General features: G+C 44.3%; 1 protein-coding gene across 3 annotated transcripts in view; it reads left to right on the top strand.

The window, feature by feature from the left end:
• Positions 1-13,992, top strand: part of LOC145349169 (nucleoside hydrolase-like) — a 28,681-nt gene extending 14,689 nt beyond the window's left edge. For all 3 annotated transcript variants that reach the window (XM_080197591.1, XM_080197586.1, XM_080197590.1), the window contains exons 4-6: positions 1,533-1,644; positions 4,999-5,135; positions 10,692-13,992. In XM_080197591.1, the coding sequence (XP_080053717.1) occupies positions 1,533-1,644; positions 4,999-5,135; positions 10,692-11,039 (597 nt within the window). In that variant the 3' untranslated portion in view covers positions 11,040-13,992. The remainder of the gene's footprint in view (positions 1-1,532; positions 1,645-4,998; positions 5,136-10,691) is intronic.
• Positions 13,993-15,534: the final 1,542 nt, after the last annotated feature.

Here is a 15,534-nt window from a genome sequence, read left to right on the forward strand (position 1 = left end):
AGATACATCGATGACATTTTCTTCCTTTGGACTCATTGTGAACAATCACTGAAACAACTATATGATGACATCAACAAGTACCATCAGACTCACCATGGACTACTCTCCGGAATCATTTTCATTCTTGGACATACGCACCTCCATTAAGGATGGTCATCTCAGCACCTCACTGTACCGCAAGCCTACGGATAGCCTCATGATGCTCCACTTCTCCAGCTTCCCCACCCTAAACATGTTAAAGAAGCCATCCCCTATGGACAAGCCCTTTGTATACACAGGATCTGCTCAGATGAGGAGGACCGCAACAGACACCTCCAGACGCTGAAAGATGCCCTGATAAGAACAGGATATAACACTCATCGATTGACAGTTCCGACGCGCCACAGCCAAAAATTGTATCGACCTCCTCAGAAGACAAACATGGGACACGGTGGACAGAGTACCCTTCGTAGTCCAGTACTTCCCCGGAGTGGAGAGGCTATGACATCTTCTCCAGAGCCTTCAACATGTCATTGATGTAGACGAACATCTTGCCAAGGCCATCCCCACACCCCCACTTCTTGCCTTCAAGTAACCACACAACCTCAAACAGACCATTGTCTGCAGCAAACTACCCAGCCTTCAGGAGAATAGTGACTACGACACCACACAACCCTGCCACAGCAACCTCTGTAAGATGTGCTGGATCATCGATACGGATGCCGTCATCTCACGTGAGGACACCATCCACCAGGTACACGGTACATACTCTTGAAACTTGGCCAACGTTGTCTACCTGATATGCTGCAGGAAAGGATGTCCCGAGGCTTGGTACATTGGGGAGACCATGCAGACGATATGACAATGAACACCGTTCGACAATCACTAGGCAAGACTGTTCCTTTCCTGTTGGGGAATACTTCAGCGGTCATGGGCATTCGGCCTCTGATCTTCGGGTAAGCTTTCTTCAAGGCGGCCTTCATGACACACGACAGCGCAGAATTGCTGAGCAGAGACTGATAGCCAAGTTCCGCGTGCATGAGGACAGCCTCAACCGGGATCTTGGGTTCATGTCACACTATCTGTAATCCCTATAATTTGCCTGGACTTACAAAATCTCACTAACTTTCCTGTCTGGAAACAATACACATCCTTTTAACCTGTGCTTAATGCTCTTTCCACTCACATTGTCTGTACCTTTAAGACTTGATTAGCTGTAAAGACTCACATTCCAATCATTATTCATGTAAATTGAGTTTGTGTCTTTGTGCCCTGTTTGTGATCACTCACCTGACAAAGGAAAAACATGTTCCAAAAACTTGTGGCATTTGCTACAAATAAACCTGTTGGAGTATATTTGTGCACAGTTACATTTAGTGTGGTGGTAAATACACCTCCAGCTTGCTTAATAAGAACAAACATATTTGAACATCAGTCTGGAATTTGAACTGCTGATGAAACAAATCTGAACACAAAACCAGTCTTAACATGTAAAATAGGGAAAGAATGAAAATATGGTTGTTTAAACTTTAACACTTTTTGTTACTCCACAGGTCTCCCTTGTGGCTATTGGTCCCCTGACTAACCTTGCACTGGCATTTAAAATGGATCCCAAGTTTCCATCCAAGTTAAAGCATTTGTACATCATGGGAGGAAACACAGAAAGTACGGCATATCATGTATTCACATTATTGTCTCAACTTTGTATTTTCTTGGGGTCTGATCAGATCCTTACCTGATAACTATTACCTGTACTTTCAGTAATAATCAAGTTGTTGCAGGGAGGGAGGAGGAAATTATTTTTCCTTCCTTATCCTATTGCAAAATGCCTTCCTGGCTGAAATAAGCTGACAGCAGCAAGCATGGATCAGAGCTGAAAGCTTTCTGGTCTTTATGGTTCAGCAGCCCATCATATGTCGATTTAAGAAAATCATGAAAATAGCATTCTTTAGAATTAAATTTTAGAAGATTTGTATCACAGTATGCAACTGATCCTATTTTTCTGTGATGGCATTTACTCAATAGCTTGATTAATTAACAGTATTTCATATTCCGCACTTTCCCCTGTCTCTCTATCTCACCAAAGCTAATCATGGAAATATAAAAAATAGGAGCCTTCGAGCCTGCTGTGCCATTCATTATGATCATGGCTGATCATCCAACTCAATAACCTAATCCTGCCTTCCCCTCATATCCTTTGATCCCCTTCGCCCCAAGTCTATACCTAATTGCTTCTTGGAAACATACAGTGTTTTGGCCTCAACTATTTTCTGTGGCATCAAATTCCACAGGCTAACCACTCTCTGGGTGAAAAGATTTCTCCTCATCTCTGTCCTGAACAGTCTAACCTGTATCCTCAGACTGTGGCCCCTGATTCTAGACGCCCCACCATTGGAAACATCCTTCCTGCATCTACCCTGCCTCGTCCTGTTAGAATTTTATAGGTTTCTATGAGATTCCCCCCCTCATTCTTCTCGGCTCCGGTGAATACAATCCTAACCGATTCAATATCTCCTCATACCTCAGTCCTACCATTTAAGGTAAACCTTCTCTGCACTACCTCCAGAGGAAACCATCAGGAAATCTCAGATAAGGAGACCAAAACTGCACACAGTGCTCCAGGTGTGGCTTCATCCACACTGTGTGTAACTGTAGTAAGTCATTCCTGCTACTGCACTCGCATCCTGTTGCTGTGAAGGCCAATATACTTTTTTTTACTACCTGCTGCACATGCAAGCTTATCTTCAGAGGCTGGTGAACAAAGACACCCAGATCTTATTGCACATTTCCCTTTCCTAATTTATGGCCATTCAGATATAATCTACCTTCCAGTTTTGCTCTAGCAGTGCAGTGGGCTAGGAGACATCAGCAGAGACTGTTTAACAGGCTCCCCGCTGGGCGCCAAATCTCTGGATTCTCATTGTTAACTCTATGCTGGAAATTGGTGCAAAACTGATCTCCATATTTAAATCACAATTTTTATGTCATTAACGGGCCTGGGACTGAAGTTTCTGGCAACCAGCAGAAGTTTTTCGCTCCAGCAGGGTTTACATCAGGTCCCCACTAATGGGGAGCTGGTGACCCGACTCCGCTGGAACGAAGGGGAGCCATGGAGGCCCCAAGAGGTCAGGGGTAAGGTGCTCTCTGGCACTGCCAAGGGGCAAAGTGGCAATGCCCAGGTGGCACCTTGGCACTGCCCACCAGGCATTGGGCAGTGCCAAGGGGGTGGAGCCTCTGGAGGCAATCAGTGGGGTTGGGGGGGGGTCCCGGTGTCATTCTTCAGAGGGAGGAAAGGGAATGATCGGGAAGGGGAGCAGAAGATTGGGACTGCTGGGAGTGGAGGGGGTGGGGAAATCGAGGCAGGCTGAGGGGTGAGTTATACCGCCAGCGATAGCGGGTTGCTGAGCTGGCCAGCGATCAGGAGGCTGGCAGTGCGGAGTGTGGGAGATTCACTTTGAAAATCCTGCTTAAAAAAACTGTGGGATTTGTTCCAGTTCTTACGCGAATTTGGCACTTCGAATTTTTTTGGGAGAAGCCCAGCCATTTAGTTTCCTCATTTCATCATTAATATGTAAGGAAATAGCTATGGTCTCAGCACTCATCCCTGTGGGATCACTGATCCCAATAGACACTGCTTGCCATTTGGAAAATGACCCATTTATTCTTATTCTTTATTTCCTGTCTGCCAACCAGTTTCCTATCCATCTCAATACACTGCCCCTAACTCCATGCGCTTTAATTTTACACACTAATTTCTTATGTGGGACTTCGTCAAAAGCCATCTGAAAATCCAAATAAATCACATCCAATGGCTTCCCCTCATCAATTCTACTAAATATCCTTGTTTAGTCCCAGCAGATTTGTCAAACATGATTAAAGAAAGGAACCTTTACTCTCTCCCAGAATCTGCTCTACCTACAAAGGAAAATTCTGACTATTCAACTTCACAAGCCATCACAGCTGGGAAACCAAACCTCAAAGTTTCAACTCCTTCAGTTTGTAATGAAGGAATTCAAGCAAGGGGGCCACAATCACAGAAATCTCGAGGGTGATCTCTACAAAACTTCAGTCCCAGGCCCGTTAATGACATAAAAATTGTGATTTAAATATGGAGATCAATTTTGCACCAATTTCCAGCATAGAGTTAACAATGAGAATCCAGAGATTTGGCGCCCAGCGGGGAGCCCGTTAAACAGTCTCTGCTGATGTCTCCTAGCCCACTGCACTGCTAGAGCAAAACTGGAAGGTAGATTATATCTGAATGGCCATAAATTAGGAAAGGGAAATGTGCAAATTCAGGTGTCATAGAAGTCTAAAAATGGGCGAGTTCGGCACTGCAGCCTTCCCACACTCTTGTCAGTTTTTCTGACAGCTAGGAGATTTGTGCTGGTAGGGAGGACGGAGTCTAAGTAACCCACTGAAGCCGGCTACAGATTGCTCAGGTACCATTGCGCAGGGCATCCTGATCTCCTGGTGAACTGTGAGCCTCCTGCCACCACTCCCCCTGCCCCCCCACATCCCCGTCCCCCCATGTGGGAGCAGCTAAATTGTCTTACTTACATGTAAATAAACGGCGTGAAGCTGATCTCGCAGGCAAAGCAGGGCCAGGTGGATAGCAAACCGATGTATGTTATTTTTATCCTCACCTGCGATTTTCCTGGTTTACCATGCTGATCAGCTAGCACGGCGAGCTGATAAGATCGTGCCCCTCACCTTTGAGCACCTTTTTTTGCTTTTATCTGCAATTTAAATTTTGTGTCTGTATTTTCGTTATTACCTTTATCACTTTTACCTGTGTAACTTTCAGCAACAGATTTATAACAAAATAATCTTAAATCATGTTTAAGAATAAAGCTTGGCTACTGGGTTAATTTTAAATTGAATCACTGGCAAATTTAAAAAGGGAGTACATACACACACAAATTCTTAGCTGAAAGACTACTTTGGGAAAAGCCTCTTACACGGCCATGACAATGTTGTGCTGGAATAAATTTCATTTAATGTTTTTATCTTTCTCAGGTAGAGGAAATGTGACAGTGTGTGCTGAGTTTAATTTTGCAGCTGATCCTGAGGCAGCTTATATTGTCCTGAATCATTTTGCATGTCCAATCTATATCGCCACTTGGGAATATTGTCTTCGTCATGCCTTGCCATGGGTAAGCTGCTGGGAAAGCATTGTAACAACATAAAAGTGAAAAATAAAAGTCCTATTTACGACGAGAACGCTAACCTCTACTTGGCCTGTGTGTGTGACAAATGCCCACTGTTGTTTTGTGCGCACCATTTGGCTCTTGCTCCAAACATGAGCAGATAACTTTCATTTGACTTCTCTTGAGAGCAACTCTCATGTCACTCAGTTCTAGATTGAATCGTGGAATTGATACTGTGGGGAAGGAGACTATTGAACTGATTGTGCCTGTGCCAGTTTAATGAAAAAGCTGTCCTTCTACCGAATCTGCTTCCACCACCTTTTCAGTCAGTACACTACCAGGCCATATCTGTCTAAGTAAACATTTGTTTCTTTACATCACCTCTGGTCACCTTTCACCAACGTCCTTAAATCTGTCTCCTCTGGACAGCAACCATTCTGTCACTGTGAACAGTTTTTCCTCTACTCTGTAAAAACCATTTCTGATTTTGAACACCTATCAAATCTCTTAGAACATAAGAACATAAGAAATAGGAGCAGGAGTAGGCCATCTAGCCCTTCGAGCCTGCCCCGCCATTCAATAAGATCATGGCTGATCTGTCATGGCTCAGTTCCACATTCCCGCCCTCTCCCCATAACCCTTAATCCCCTCTCTTATCAAAAACCCATCAACCCGCGTCTTAAAAATATTTAGCGAGGTAGCCTCCACCACTTCAACGGGCAGAGAATTCCAGAGATTCACCACCCTTTGAGTGAAGAAGTTCCTCCTCAGCTCCGTTCTAAACCGCCCCCCCTTTATCTTGAGGCTGTGCCCCCTAGTCCTATTATCCTTTCTGAGCGGGAAGAGTCTCTCCACCTCTATTCTATCCATCCCATTCATCATCATATACGTCTCAATGAGATCTCCCCTCATTCTTCTAAACTCTAAAGAGTACAAGCCTAGTTTATTCAGCCTCTCCTCATAGCTCAACCCCCTCAACTCTAGCATCAGCCTAGTAAACCTCCTCTGCACTCCCTCCAAGGCCAAAATATCCTTGCGTAAGTACAGCACCCAAAACTGCACACAGTACTCCAGCTGCGGCCTCACCAATGCCCTATACAGCCGCAGCAAGACCTCCCTACTTTCATACTCAATCCCCCTCGCTATGAAGGCCAGCATCCCATTTGCCTTCCTGACCACCTGCTGCACTTGCAAGCTGGGTTTTTGCGACTCATGCACAAGGACCCCAAGGTCCCTCTGCACCGTCGCCTGCTGCAGTTTTTCTCCACGTAAGTGATAATCCTTCCTACCATTATTCCTACCGAAGTGGACCACCTCGCACTTGCCAACATTAAATTCCATTTGCCATTTCCTGGCCCATTCGCCCAGCCTATCTAGATCCTTCTGTAGACTCTCCACACCCTCCGCACAATTTGCCTTTCCTCCAATCTTGGTGTCTTCAGCAAATTTCGACACCCTACACTCGGTTCCCTCCTCCAGATCATCTATATAAATGGTAAATAGCTGAGGCCCCAGCACCGACCCCTGAGGCACTCCACTAGTCACCATCCGCCAATCCGAGTAGCACCCATTGACCCCCACTCTCTGCCTCCTATTTGACAACCAATCCTCTATCCACGCTAACACCCTACCCCCAAACTCTCTGTCCCCTGACCTTCTGCAATAACCTCCTGTGAGGTACCTTGTCAAACGCCTTCTGAAAATCCAGAAAGACCACATCCACCGGCTCTCCTCTATCCAATGCCCTAGACACATCCTCATAGAACTCCAGTAAATTTGTCAGACACAACTTCCCTTTAACGAAACCGTGCTGCGTCTGCTCTATCAAGCAATTCCTCTCAAGATGCCTCGCTATTTCCTCCTTGATGACGGATTCTAACATTTTACCTACAACAGACGTTAAACTCACCGGCCTATAATTCCCTGCCTTTTGCCTGGCACCCTTCTTAAACAACGGCGTAACATTAGCCGTTTTCCAATCTTCCGGCACTTCCCCGGAATCCAGCGACGTCGGGAAAATAACCACCAAGGCATCCACTATCACCTCCGCCATTTCTTTCAGAACCCTCGGATGCATTCCATCCGGTCCTGGCGACTTGTCCACAATCAGTCCCTCCAGTCTGTCGAGCACCTCCTCTCTAGTAACAGTAATGTCATTAAGACCCTCCAGTCCTACCACCTTTCCATCTCTAACACCCGGCAAATTATTCACGTCCTCCTCCGTGAAGACAGAAACAAAAAAGTTATTCAGGACCTCAGCCATATCCCCATCCCCTACCACCAAGTCCCCCTTCTCATCCTCTAAGGGACCAACGTTCACCCTAGCCAGCCTCTTCCTTTTTATATATTTATAAAAACTCTTGCTATCCTTTTTTATATTAAGCGCTAGCCCAGCTTTATAGTTTCTCCTACCCTTCTTTATCATCTTCTTTGTCAATCTTTGTTGACATTTAAACCTCTCCCAATCCTCTTCTCGCCCACTACTCTTTGCTACTCTAAACGCCTCCGCTTTTAATTTAACACTTTCCTTCACCTCCTTCGTTATCCACGGCTTATTACCTCTCCTCCTACTGTCCTTTTTGACCATCGGAATAAATTTCCGCTGAGCACCAAGAAAGATCTCCTTAAAGATCCTCCACTGCTCCTCAGCAGACCTACCTTCCAACGCGCTCCCCCAGTCCACATTCGCCAATTCTTCTCTCATCCTACCGTACTCCCCTCTGTTCAAACAAAGGACATAAGAACATAAGAAATAGGAGCAGGAGTAGGCCATCTAGCCCTTCGAGCCTGCCCCGCCATTCAATAAGATCATGGCTGATCTGTTGCTGCTCAGTTCCACTTTCCCGCCCTCTCCCCATAACCCTTAATCCCCTCTCTTATCAAAAACCCATCAACCTGCGTCTTAAAAATATTTAGCGAGGCAGCCTCCACCACTTCAACGGGCAGAGAATTCCAGAGATTCACCACCCTTTGAGTGAAGAAGTTCCTCCTCAACTCCGTTCTAAACCGCCCCCCTTTTATCTTGAGGCTGTGCCCCCTAGTCCTACTGTCTTTTTTGAGCGGGAAGAGTCTCTCCACCTCTATCCTATCCATCCCATTCATCATCTTATACGTCTCAATGAGATCTCCCCTCATTCTTCTAAACTCTGACGAGTACAAGCCCAGTTTATTCAGCCTCTCCTCATAGCTCAACCCCCTCAACTCCAGTATCAGCCTAGTAAACCTCCTCTGCACTCCCTCCAAGGCCAAAATATCTTTGCACAGGTGCGGCGCCCAAAACTGCACACAGTACTCCAGCTGCGGCCTCACCAATGCCCTATACAGCTGCAGCAAGACCTCCCTACTTTTATATTCAATCCCCCTCGCTATGAAGGCCAGCATCCCATTCGCCTTCCTGACCACCTGCTGCACTTGCAAGCTGGGTTTTTGCAACTCATGCACAAGGACCCCGAGGTCCCTCTGCACCGTCGCCTGCTGCAGTTTTTCGCCCCGTAAGTAATAGTCCTTCCTACCATTCTTCCTACCAAAGTGGACCACCTCACACTTGCCAACATTAAATTCCATTTGCCATTTCCTGGCCCATTCGCCCAGCCTATCTAGATCCTTCTGCAGACTCTCCACACCCTCCGCACAATTTGCCGTTCCCCCAATCTTGGTGTCATCAGCAAATTTCGACACCCTACACTCGGTTCCCTCCTCCAGATCATCTATATAAATGGTAAAATGCTGAGGCCCCAGCACCGACCCCTGAGGCACTCCACTAGTCACCATCCGCCAATCCGAATAGCACCCGTTGACCGCCACTCTCTGCCTCCTATTTGACAACCAATCCTCTATCCACGCTAACACCCTACCCCCAACTCCATGTCCCTCGACCTTCTGCAATAACCTCTTGTGAGGTACTTTGTCAAACGCCTTCTGAAAATCTAGAAAGACCACATCCACCGGCTCTCCTCTATCCACCGCCCTAGACACATCCTCATAGAACTCCAGTAAATTTGTCAGACACGACTTCCCTTTAATGAAACCGTGCTGCGTCTGCTCTATCAAGCAATTCCCTTCAAGATGCCTCGCAATTTCCTCCTTAATGACAGATTCTAACATTTTACCTACCACAGACGTTAAACTAACCGGCCTATAATTCCCCGCCTTTTGCCTGGCACCCTTCTTAAACAACGGCGTAACATTAGCCGTTTTCCAATCATCCGGCACTTCCCCAGAATCCAGCGACGTCTGGAAAATAACCACCAAGTCATCCACTATCACCTCCGCCATTTCTTTCAGAACCCTCGGATGCATTCCATCCGGTCCTGGGGACTTGTCCACAATCAGCCCCTCCAGTCTGTCGAGCACCGCCTCTCTAGTAACAGTAATGTCATTAAGACCCTCCAGTCCTACCACCTTTCCATCGCTAACACCCGGACGCGCGTCCGGGAACCCACTTTCTCCTCCTCCATCTGAACCAGAAACTCCACCATACAATGATCACTCTCCCCAAGAGGATCCTTCACCGCAAGGTCCCTAATTCTACCCGCCTCATTACATAGCACCAGATCCTAGGTAGCTCGCTCCCTCGTCGGCTCCAACACACACTGTTCGAGGAAACTATCCCGGCAGCATTCCAAGAACTCCTCGAGCCCACCGCATCCAACATGGGTCGACCAATCTATATGTAGATTGAAATCCCCCATAACTATGGCCGTCCCATTCCTGCACGCCGCACTTATTTGCGCGTTAACAGCCCGCCCCACCTCCAGATCATTATTCGGGGGCCTATAGACGACACCCACCAGCGTCTTCCTCCCTTTGCTGTTCCTAATCTCTACCCACAACGATTCCGCTTTCTGCTCCTTGTTCCAATCCTCTTAACCTTCTCTGCTGCAAGGAGAACAACTCCAGCTTTGTCATGACTAAAAATTCATTGAGGTTTTTAATGAGTGAAATGAACCAAATAATTGCATTTCTAAATCATTACAGTGTTTTTTGCCTTTACATCGCTGTTTTAAATTTAAATATAGTTCACCTCATAGCCATGAGGCATGATCCCGTCCATTGACTCTGTCTACACTTCCCACTGCCTCGGAAAAGCAGCCAGCATAATTAAGGACCCCACACACCCCGGACATACTCTCTCCCACCTTCTTCCTTCTGCAAAAAGATACAAAAGTCTGAGGCCATGTACAAACCAACTCAAGAACAGCTTCATCCTTGCTACCATCACACTTTTGAATGCTACCTTGCATTAAGTTGATCTTTTTTTACACCCTAGCTATAACTGTAACACTACATTCTGCATTCTGTCATTTCCTTCTCTATGAATGATATGCTCTGTCTGTAAACATGCAAGAAACAATACTTTTCACTGTATTGTAATACATGTGACAGGAAAAATCAAATCAATGCCAAAATATTAACATGTTCTCCCATATAATGAGGAGTTCTATGTGGAAGAAAGAATTTTAACTTTGGTAGCCCGTTTAATGGTTTTGGTTTAAATGAAATGAATATGAGACCACCTGGAAGTTACACATAGTTGATGGTCTTTCATTGTGTCCATTACAGGAGTTTTTTAAGGAGTGGGTAAATCAAGCCACTGTGAAAGCTTGCTTTATGAAGAAGATATCTGCACATACTGAAAAATTTTCCACAGGCAAGGAAGGCATCAAGGAGATGTATTTTGGATCTGGCTTTGTGTCTTGTGATTCTTATACAATGGCGGCTGCTATTGATGAGAGTATTGTCACTGAATATATACGATATGGAGTAAGTGTGGAGTTACAGGGAGCACTAACCAGAGGGATGATGGTCATGGATACATTTAATCGACTGAAAATACAAAATGAAGCTTTTATTATGAAAAAATGTGATATTGAGAAGATTAAACAGCTCATGATGTCTGCTCTAAAATAGTGGATTTAAGAGCGCTAGCAAAAAGAAAGTTGAACACAAGCATCAGTAGATTTTCCAGGATCCATAATGCTGCTCTGCTTCTTGGTGGCTAGTTTCATTCCCAGTCTTTTTCTTACTTTACTGATTTTATTGAATTTGTTCCTCCTTTTACTCCCAGCCCATTCCATTCCTCCTGAAGGAGGATAGGACGCATTGGGTACTTGGTGTCTTGGTGTAGGTTGTAAGACCAAGTGTTGAATATGTAGCAGGCAATTGCTCATGGTGGTATTATGGCTAAATCTGATTCCACCTTTGCCCAATTTCTGTATGTGCATTGACCATTGCATAGTTACAAGGAACAGAAATATTAGTTGAATTTGTTTTACTTCCCAGTAACAGTAGCAATGTTTCTATTGCAAGATCAACTAACCCACTCACATTTGAAACATTGTATGCTACCTCTAATAATTGAATGGGTAAAGGTAGACTAGCAAAACAACAACGCCTTTTGCTTTTATATAATACCTTTGATGCAGTAAAATGTCCCATGGCATTCCACAAAAACATTATTAGACGAAAGAAATTAAGACTGAGTCAAGGAAGTATAGATTGAAAGGTGACAAACTTGGCCAAGAAGGTCAATTTTAAGTTGCGCCTTAAAGCAGAAGAGAGAGTTGGAAGGAGGGAATCTTACAATCCTTCATTCAAAATAAACTTAGAAGACTTTTAAAAATGGATGATCAACATGGGTGTGATTTAAAAAATGACATGATAATATTGAAAAGTTTGGTGTTTTTAAAATAAGGCTGGAATTCTCCATCCTCACCCACGACTGGGATTCTCCAGTCCCAATGCAGTGAATACAAAAATCCTTCATTCTTGCTGGCAACAATGGCAAGGCGAATGAGATTGGAGAATCCCGCCCATTGTGCCCAAATCAACAAAAAGACTGCAGTAGATGTATAAAATTTGGGTTTTTGACAAGATATCTCAGAAAAGACTTGTTAGAAAAGTCAGGAGTTTGGTGTAAGATGAACTAAAGCAGCTTAGATAGAAAGTTGGTTGCTACCAGAAAACAGAATTGCTTAGATTTGAGAAAAATTGGAATTGCTGCTCTGGAAATCAGTTCTGGGTCACTGTTGTTCTCTGTATATCTCTTGGACTAAATTGGGCATAGGCCAATTAAGTTATTGCCATAGATTTGCCCATAATGACTCGTCATTCCTATCCCACACTGTTGCCTCTGGAACCCCTCAAGGATCTGTTACTAACCTCCTCCTATTTTTCATTTGCATGCTTATTTTCAGCAATATCTTCTGAAAACACAGTATCAGATTCAACATATGTGATGACAACATCAACTCTCCCTCTCCACTTCCTCTGGTTTGTCGGGCTGCTTGTCTGATATCCAGTGCTGAATGAACTGAAAGTTATTCTGAACTAAATACTGGGAAGGCTGAAGCCATCATCTTCAATCCCCACAACAAATTTCATTCTCTAGTAACAGACTCCATCCATCTCCACTCCCTGAGATTGAACCAGATCATTTAGAAACTTGGTGTTGTCCTTGACACTGAAATGAGTTTCTGATAACATATTTGCTCCATCACTAAAGACTGCTAGCTTCCACCTTCATATCATTGCCCAACTCTGTCTCTGTCTCAGCTCAGCTGTTGCTGGAACCATCCTCCCTGCCTTTGTTATCTCTAGACATGACTATTACAACGCTCTCTCGGGTAGCCTCTGATCTGCCGTGCTATGGGAGGCACGGTAGCACAGTGGCTAGAGCTGCTGCCTCACAGCACCAGGTACCTGAGCTCGATTCGTGGCTTGGATCACTGTCTGTGTGGTGTCTGCATGTTCTCCCTGTGTCTTCATGGGTTTCCTCCCACACTCCGAAAGACATGCAGATTAGGTGCATTGGCCATGTTAAATTCTCTCTGTGTATCTGAACAGGCACCGGAGTGTGGCGACCAGGGGATTTTCACAGTAACTTCATTAACATTAAACTTTACATAAGCATCCAAAATTATGCGTTCTATTCATCCATTCCTCCTATGTTTGCTGACCCACATTGGCTACTTGTCCAGCAGTGCCTCAATTTTGAAATTCTTATCCTCATTTTCAAATCTCTCAATGACTGTGCCTCTACCTATCTTTGTCACTTCCTTCAGCCCTACAATCCTTCACAATCTCTTAACAGCTCCAATTTTAACCTTGTTGGGCTTCCCCAGTTTGAATCGCTCCATCATTGGTTGTTGTGCCTTCACCCATCCAGGAACCAATTTGTGAAATCCTCTCTATTAACTTCTCCATCTCCCTATTTTTCTGCCCCTTTATTTTCTCCGCTCCTTTACACTGTTCTATAAAACCTAATATGTACAAATATCTCCTTGAGTTGCACCATCTCAAATTATATTCATAATCACTCCTGTGAAGCAAAGCTGTATGTTTTACCATGTCAAAGATGCTATATAAATGAAAGTAGTTGTTACTGTTATGCAAATCTACTGATGAAACCAAAGTAAGGACTCTTTCAGCCAGGAATTTAACAGTGCCTGTAAGCCATATGTTTGATTGTAGGTTTCTAAAGAGTACATTAAAGCAGTCATAACATCAATGGAGCACAAATTGAAATGCAGTGGAGGAGCAGGGGAGATGATTATGTGAGGTGGGCTTCCATTTGTCCCTTTGAATTTGAGTATAATTTAGGAATCATTTTCTGCATCTTTAAGCAGTAATATTGAGAATAATAGCTGAGCAGTGTTGCATTTGATCTAAATGTTAACTTCAATTATTAAACATTTGGCTCAATACTGGCATTCGGGTAAAATTGATTGAAAAACCTGGTTCTCAAAAAGGTCAGCATTTATAAATAAATTTACATATATGCATTTTTATTTTTTTTGTTGGAGCATTTATTGTCTGTTGTCTTTTGCAATTGTTATCTCAATAAATTACAGATCTCTCTGTCTTCCAGAATTTGTATCTCATTGTTTCTTTTTGTTTCAGCACCCTCTTTTGCTTTTCTCTTGTAATTATCATGTTTTATTTGGTACAATCCTCCTAAAATTCTCCATTTTACTTTTTCTGTTCCAATGCTTTAATCTCCCACTAACTGGACTGTGGTAACTCTGATGAAGGAGAAAGACTACTTTGTGTGCTGTTCTTTGACATTCATTATTTATTATCTACTGAACACCAGTACCATAGTCCCAGATGACCATAACCTGCTGTCTCCTCATAGAATCCCCACAATGCAGAAGGAGGCCATTTAGCCCATCAAATCTGCACTGACTCTCTCACAGAGCATCTTACCCACCTATCCCTGCCCTCCTATCCCCATAACCCCATGCATTGACTCCACTAATCCCACATTTTAGGCAACTATGGGGCAATTTAGCACGGCCAATCCACCTAACTTGCACACCCTCGGATTGTGAGAAGAAACTAGGGTGTCCCTGGAGGAAATCCACAAAGACATAGGGAGAACGTGTAAATTCCACACAGACAGTCACCCAAAGCTGGAATTGAATCTGGGTCTCTGGCACTGTGAGGCAGCAGTGCTAATCAGTGTACAACAATGTTGTGATCTTATTTGATGGGGAGAGCTGACCGGGGGTGATTTAACCTAAGGATCGCCACACCACAAGCAAGGGGCAAGATTGAATATGAATCATGAATAACCTCAGCTAGTACCCACTCTGTTGGTGTCGCTCTGCATCACTAACCAGCCATCCAGCCAACTGAACTAAACCGACTCCCTGAACTCTACTGAACCTTAATGATGTTATGGTGATCAAGCCCTTGAGAATTATGCTGTGATTTGGCTGCAAGTATCCATATGGTGATGTGCACTTCACATACAAGAATTTAATGTGATTCAGGACCAGTCTAGGCCTCTGAGGAACAAGAATTCTACTTGCCAAAAAAAAGGATGAATAAAGAGATAAGAGGTGACATAAAACTAAAACAAAAGGATACAAAACAGATCCTGGCAAATTGGAGGAACTGGACTGGAGGAGAATGGAACTCCCTCCCTAATAGTACTCTTGGTATACCTGCACCAGATGGATTTTTAAATTTTACTTATTCTTTCATGGGATGTGGGTTTCACTGGCAACACCAGTGTTTGTTGCCCATTCCTAATTGCCATTGAACTGATTTGAGCACATCATTTAAGAAGATGACTCTCCAAAACCTTACCCCTTAAAGTGGCTCGCTCCTACATCCCTCCCCCTTTAAGTCCTTTACTGACACACACCAACAAATGTTAAACTATACGCAATATAACTCCATAAACAAATTCTTTAGCACAGTCCACTGAATGCCACTTTGGACAGAATGGGGAAGTTTGGTGCGAAGAAGAAAATTTTAAATATTGCACCTGCCTTGGGAAAAATGCTCTGAATGGTGGGATTCTTGTGCTGGAGGGGCGGTGGGTGGGGGGCTGGAGGGAGGTTGTGTTGGGGGAATTGTGCTGGGGGGGATGTGGGATGAAGTTGTGCTGGGGGTC

This window comes from Carcharhinus amblyrhynchos, chromosome 10 (genome assembly GCF_965287045.1).
Source record: "Carcharhinus amblyrhynchos chromosome 10, sCarAmb.v2.hapA, whole genome shotgun sequence".
Classification (NCBI taxonomy): Eukaryota; Metazoa; Chordata; class Chondrichthyes; order Carcharhiniformes; family Carcharhinidae; genus Carcharhinus; species Carcharhinus amblyrhynchos.